This window comes from Argentina silus, assembly GCF_951799395.1.
Source record: "Argentina silus genome assembly, chromosome: 4".
Classification (NCBI taxonomy): domain Eukaryota; kingdom Metazoa; phylum Chordata; class Actinopteri; order Argentiniformes; family Argentinidae; genus Argentina; species Argentina silus.
This window is the reverse complement of record NC_139658.1, coordinates 11478103-11485602: the sequence shown is the minus strand read 5'-3', so window position 1 is coordinate 11485602 and position 7500 is coordinate 11478103. Positions and strand designations below refer to the sequence as shown.

Genomic DNA, 7500 nt, shown 5'->3' with positions numbered 1-7500 from the left:
TTATCCCTCCTCCCCCCCCCCCCCCACCCCTCTCTTTTTGTCTCCTCCCTTCATCTTGAGGCTTCTGTCACTCTCTATCTTTCTGATTTGTTCACTCTCTATCTCTCTATCGCTGTCAGTTTCCATCTCTCTCTCTCTCTCTCTCTCCCCCCCCTCCCTCTCTCTCGTCCTCCCTCTCCCTGCCCCACCTTGTCTCTTTGTGCATGTATGGTGTGATGTTTCTTGGGCTTGTGAACATCAGTGATGTAGAACTGAGCTCCACACTGACCGAAATATGACTGAATCACTCGGAATTCTATTTAGAATGTTTTGTCGCCAGCGATATTACTCATAACTTGCCTTCAAAGCACCAACAGGGTTCTATATTTATACTCTCCAAAGGACCAACATCTTTATAGTCCCATTATGTTCCATGTTAGGCACAGTTATCACTTCTATCAAAATCATGTCACAATGTTGTTTTGTCATTTCTCTTCAAAGGCGATATCGCCGTGGCATATTTCATATCCCCACAAGTGACATCTTCCGAGTTTTTTTTTAAACCAGATGTATTATTTCACATTATGCATTGTTATCAGTTCTAATATAATCACTGTGACTGGTGCTATTTTTACCACCGCTGCCACCCCCTCCCCCCCCCCCCCCCTCCTCCTACTCCTCCACCCTGGTTGCTAAGCGACGTTGTCTCTCCGCAGGGGACAAGCGTGTGGTGAAGCTCTATCTCAAGTCCAAGGAGACGGGCAAGAAATTTGCCAGCGTGGACTTTGTCTTCTACAACTGCAGTGTGCACCAATCGTGAGTTGTGATCTTTTTTTCTTTTTCTTTTTTGTTTTCTGTACCATAATGTCGTCCAGCTTTTCTTCTGTGTTCTCTTTTTTTCTTTCTTTTCTTCTCTCCCTTTCTTCCCATTTTCACCCCCTGGTCGGCTTATGTTACTAACCATCAGAGAATGCTGTGAGGATACACACACACACACACACACACACACACACACACACACACACACACCCTTTACACACACACACACCCTATACACAAGCACGCGCGCACACACATTCAACCCACCCCTCTATGGCCTCCATGCATATACAATAGCAGTGTTATGTTCCCAACATTGTGGATAATCGAACCCCCTGCATGTGAGCAACGATTGAGATTTGAGATGGTAATTCTATTCGGATTATCATAATTCACTGTACATGGTAATAATACCATTATAATTAATTAATTACATATGACAGTATGTGGTATTGGTTCCCAAATGTATTCAATATGGTTGAAAAGTGTTTGTTACATAGACCAATCAATACCATGTATGAAACCTCAGCCTATGTGTTGGTAAGCCTTTACATTACGTTACGTTAAATGGAACATAACACTCCCAAAAAATAAAAAACGTTCTACATTGAACCGAAAAGGCCCTTTTGGTGGCACTCGTGTACACACACAAATGACCCCTAGCTCGACCTCCAATCACAGCCCATAGATAGAGTAATCCTACGGATACTCGTCCCATAACAAGTCTCTGACCAAGTGATTATGTGGAGATGTTAACCACTCTAGGCCTGGCCCAGATGCACTCTCCTGGGGTTTGATTGCCTACGAGTCTCCCTCCCCCCCCCCCTCCCCATGATCCAGAGCCTGTCACACTGGGATATTAGCCGCGGGGCACCAGATGGCTGGAGGCCCCAGGGGTCCCTCAAAGCCCACCGCAGTGTCCCCCTCCTCTGTTAGATGAGCCTCCCTGGAGGATTGTTTACCACTATCGCTGTCTCCCCCTGCCCCACCCTAACTCTGCCACTTACAGCTTGGCCGCATGGCTTGGATGACACACACACACACACACACACACACACACACGCACACACGCACACAGAACCCCACTGATTTGCTTAGCTGGTTAAGGGCGTAGTGGTAACAACATCAAGAGAGTTGATTAAATTCCCTACAGGGTCCTATGATGCCACTATTCCACTGTTTATAGAAGCCCTTTTATCCAAGTCACATTGGACAGAATGATGTAATATTTCATCTCTAATCGAATATTCCGAAAAACAAAAGATACGCAGCCACAGTGAGTCATCGTCCACAATAGCCGCAATGAACCCGTAGATCTAATACAGCACCTGCGTCTCCGGCCTTGACATGTCTGTTATGTTGCGGGGGATGACAACCGTCGACGGGGCCGATGGGGATAAACGCTGAGTCGATCTCGTCCTCGGCCGAAGACACACAAATCTAATATAGGATCTGTATCTCGGAGTGGACACGCTTATAATGTCCCAGAGATGATGCGCGTCTGTGGAGATGACGGGGGACGGGGGACGGGGGGGGTGGAGATGCTGAGCAAAATCCCATTTGGCTGGCACTCCATCGTGTTGAAGCCCCCCCCCCTCCACCACCACCACCGCCCCCCCCCCCCAAGCCACTTTGCCGTGGGCTTCTGCGTGTGGCGCCTGATGAGATCAGACTGGTAATGGCATCGTCGTGGTAATGACTCGGCGCAACGCGCTCGCTATTTCCAGACTGCTTATTCATTGTTTACCGAGATGAGTTCCATTGTAATGGGGAGCGACGCAAAGTACTGGAGGCTTTTATACACACACACACACACACACACACAAACAAACACACACACACACACACACACACACACACACACACACACACACACACACAAACAAACAAACAAACAAACAAACACACACACCTAACGGGTGTGCGTACACACACACACACACACACACACAAACAAACAAACACACACACCTAACGGGTGTGCGTACACACACACACACACACTCACTCTCTGACACACTCTCGCACGCACGCCCGCGCGCACACACTGCAAAAAGAGCTGGATGTCACTACCCGTGTGTTCCACCTATCATATCCCTCTTCTTACAGCATACTTTAAATAAGTCTCCCGTATGGGTATAGTATCAACACTCCCCCTACACCCTACATACACAGTGCCTCCCCCCCCCCCCCCCCCCCCACACACACACACACAATACACCAAAAACACACAACCCCCCCTCCCCTCCTATTACGTCTTGCCCCGCGCCTTTAGAAAATGCCATAAATTTGCATAGCAATATTAATCTAATTAGAAATCCCACTGTTTCAGTTAAGGGTGGTGAGATTGAAATAGAAATTCACCCGCGGCCATGATTACTTCTTAATTAAATATTGCCATAGGTTTTTTTTCTCCTTCTCTCCCTCTCCCTCTCTTTCTCTCTCCCATTTGCGATGTATAAAGACTGCGGTGTGTCTCGTCTTGTGAAGGAGAGTTTTGATATCTCCATAAGAGAGAATGGAGGTCCTTGAGTGCCTTTTTCCCTGTGGTTAATGTGTGGTTAATTTTGGTCAGGCACTGACTTGGCTCAATTATTGTAAGATCGAGGGTCCTTCCAAGGTAATTTAATCCATAGACTGAATGTGGGAAACTGCACGTTGTATTCACTCATATCCATGAAGACAGATGGAGATATAGGGAAAAGGAAAGAAAGAAAGAGGGAGACTGAGAGGCAGTGAGATGATGAGGAAGAGTTGCAGAAGAAGAAGATCATGAAAGAGGAGGAGTGTGTAATAGTATGAACCAGGCTTGTTCATTTGCCAGTACGGCTCCGCTCTCTGTTGATTTCCAAGGTCGGCAATGCTTTTGCAGCTGATCGTAACATTTGGGCACACACACACACCCACCCTCTCACACACACACACACACGTGAACTCACACATAATATTCCCTGCCGATGCCACCAGATACAGACCCCATTCAAACCATCGTAAGAGACAGTAAGAGCTCTCTCATCCAGGGATATGAATCAACCAATTAATCTTGTAGCTATTTACACCTTTTTAAGCACCATTCCTTTATCAAATAAAACACACCCTCTGAGTCACTCATTCCATCAAGTGCATGATGTCAAACACACTTCAGAAGGAGAAAGGATTTCTGCCAAAAGGCTTTAAAAAGACCAAAGAGAGAAGGGGGGGGGAGTAATCAGAGCCCATTGTGCGGGGCTAGAAACCACCGTGGCGCTACGGCTAGCGTAGCTTCATTAGCATCTGAATATGAAAGGATTAAATTAGCATTAGCATGATGAGCGTGGCTACATGGTGAGCGTGGCTACGTACATCACAGTGAGTGGTTAAGGGGCAGGCTGGACAGTAGAAAGGGGCTCAGCAGCTACTAGGGGGTCCACACAGAGAGGCCCACCTCTAGGTAGACAAGAAAGGGGTGGTAGGGGGTCCCCCAAATTGCCTTGGGTGGCTATATCCCCCCCTTTCAAGGGTTAGGATGGACTGCAGAAGGGGGTAAGAAGTTACTAGGGGGCCCACAGAGGGAGGGCTAATTTACCAAAAACATGTAAAGTAAATGGGATCTCCAACTGGCCTTTGGGGGTAGGAAAGTACCAAGTATTTCCCCTGGGTGGGGGGGGGGGATAGTAAAGAAAACAAACTGTACTGTAGTTCATAGTCGGGGGTCCCTCACACGCTGCTATTCTGCTCGTTATATCAAAGAGGTTAGTCTACTAAGGGGAAGCTGATTTCCCATGAATAAAAGAAGAGAATGAATAAAGGGTCTTTGTCTGGCCGTTGTATGTGGAGCCTATTTGACTGGCGTTTGGATTTGACCCCCAGGTCTGGGCGTTTGTGAGCATCTAGCATTGGTTCCTGTTTGATGCTGGATCTGACTGTGCTAAGATGGTGTCCTGTATACAGATGAGGAAGCTCTTTGTAGCCGTATGAACGGCGATTTGTCAAGTTCACAACGGCTAGCTAACAAAACAGAGAATGAATCTCCGCCCCTAGCCGACCCGGCGTGAAGGCTATGCTAACTGAGTCTAGCCTTCCCTAAACAACCGTATGCCATTAGCCGACAAACACGCTAGGCTAACCCAAGCTGAATTTCAGGGCTACGCTAACCTAGCCTAGCCTAGCCTATTCACCATTTCCCATTTGTTCTACATTGACAAATCTCCCCCCACTTGCTCTCGCCACAGATTAAGAGGCCTGTTATTTCCTTAGCTGCCCATCGCTCATTCTAAATGGACAGCTTCTCTCAGCACAATGCTAAATTGGTCAATTAAAGCGGCGGTGGGATTGAATTAAGCCCGGGCCTCTGATCTTCAGGAAAAGGGGTTGGGGGGGGTGGGGGTGGGGGAGGGGTTTGGTGGGAAACAGTCGTTTAAAGATCGTACCTAACAAACGAGCCGCCCTAATTGATCCAAATGAATCCACATCGTGTTTGATGGATTCAGATGGGCCCCCGTTTCGGGACTCGAGTTAAAACCCTATTTTTCATGTGGATGGCGGATCCGAGATGCCGTTTTACATGGTTAAGTGTGCTTCGGCGGCTCCTTGTGAGTGTTCGGGGATATTGATTCGGGCAAGATTTGTGAATTATGTCCTCGCAGATGTTGTCTGATGATAATCAGTCTTTTGATTGAACCGACACAGTAGCTCAATTCTGTTTTTTAAATTTTTCACGGATGTTGCTTAAGCTGATTTGATGGCACAATCTGGTATTCACACTGCCTTTTTTGTCAACGTGAAAATCAGTAAAAAATTTCACAAAGAAGAGATTTGGCGAGGGACTAAATGTACTTTAATGAGAGCAGGTTCTCAATTGGCTTGCATATAGTTAAAGAACTAACATATAAATAGGGAAACTAAATAAGTTTATAGATAGACGGATGTACACACACACACACACACACACACACACACACAGCCTCCCACCCCCCAACCACCAACTCAGACTCCCTGCTGCCCATCTCCCATGAGACAGCAACACAGGGCAAACGGCTACACCCCCCCACCCCCACCCCCCACCTCTCTCTCGCATTCTCCATCTCTCCCACGATACCTGGCGTCTCCCCCTCTCTCGGGGAGATCCACCCAGCTTTTGATCTCTCTCTCTCTCTCTCTTTCTCCCTTCCTCTTTGGGCTTTCTGTTTGCCAGTCGACAACTCTCTCCTCAGTGGGGCTAAAGCAGGTGAATTTAAATGGAGGAGCCTCTCTGAGCCCCCAGGATGAAAGAAGCTTCACACAAAAGGCTAGAGGGGCTTTTTAGAGAGAAATGGAGAATAAAAGGCAGTGGGATGGAGAGAGAGAGAGGGGGGGGGGTGGATAGAGAGGTAAAGACAGGTGAAGAATGAAATCATTGGGAGAGGTGAACACTAAACGTATAGAGTACGCTACACACAGGCCAAGGAAAGAGGGCGAAAAAAGAGTAGAGTAGAGAGAGAGAGAGCGTTAAAGAGAGAGACAGTGACTGGAGAGGGGTTAAGACTAAACACAGAGAGAAAGAGAGGTTAAGCCAGAGAAGGGATAGAGAGAGAATGAAATTAAAAGAAAGAGGTTAAGAATGGATTGGAGAAGGACTTGTTAGGCCGGTGAATATCATCCAAGCGTTAACAGTGAGTCGTTTTCAAACGAATAAAGACCAATAAGAATGACGAGACCAATAACAGTCCATGTACAGCGTGTAGAAGAATGTAAAAAAAGCAAAAGTGTTTGTTCTGTGTGTCCCCTCACTCTCTCCGTCCTTGACTCTCTTCCCCCCCCCTCCCAGGTGCCTGTCGTGTGTGAACGGCTCCTTCCCGTGCCACTGGTGTAAGTACCGCCACATGTGCACCCAGAACGCCAACGACTGCTCCTTCCAGGAAGGCCGCGTCAACGTGTCCGAGGTGAGTGTCCCTCCGCTTCCTGCGCTTCCTTTTTGTACACCGTCCCATGGGTCCGTCCCTCTTATCCTTCCCAGTGGTGCACAGGGCGTGGAACTCCTGTTGAACCCCACACCTTGGAACTCTTAACGGATGTGGAGCTGTGGTACTCGCACGTCAGACAGAGTTAGCTCACCAAGCTAAAGGCTCGTCGCTTGGTGGTTGGAGCTGCCGAGCGGGCAGGCGAGTGGTTGTGTGGTTGTAGCATTTAGCGCTAAAGCGCTGCAATTGACCTCTACGACACACACACACACACACACACACATACTGAAAAGTGTGTTAACACACAAATGTTGTCATCTAGATGTGTGTGTGGGGCTTGTTGCCGGGGCGGAGAGCTGCTGGCTCGGCGACAACAACTTGTGTTCCGAGCTGCAGCTTGTCTGTCGGGGAGCAGAGTGAATGGATGGCCTTGTGAACGACGCCTCGTTCCACAAAGCCAAATGCTACATTAGCATAAAAGCTAATATCAATCACGCATCGCCCGCCCCGCACGGCTGGGTTACAGTGGAATACCAAGTGGGTGCTGCTACTGTTTGTCAACCGAGCGTATATACAGGGGGGAGGTACACACACACACACACACACACACACACACACACACACTCGCACACGAAGACCAGAGTCCACCCTGTCCCCATAACACGCATTTGACGTACACACATGCACGCATGTACACACACGCACGCATGTACACACGCACGCATGTACACACACACACACACTCCTCCTCTCTCCCTCTCTGTAGACGTCTCCTGCACACTGA

General features: G+C 48.2%; 1 protein-coding gene across 1 annotated transcript in view; it reads left to right on the top strand.

Moving 5' to 3' along the window:
- The window catches only part of plxna1b (plexin A1b), a 156858-nt gene that overhangs the window by 93040 nt on the left and 56318 nt on the right, over positions 1-7500 (top strand). Inside the window, exons 8-9 of the mRNA XM_083667702.1 lie at positions 696-795; positions 6584-6698. Of these exons, the coding sequence (XP_083523828.1) occupies positions 696-795; positions 6584-6698 (215 nt within the window). The remainder of the gene's footprint in view (positions 1-695; positions 796-6583; positions 6699-7500) is intronic.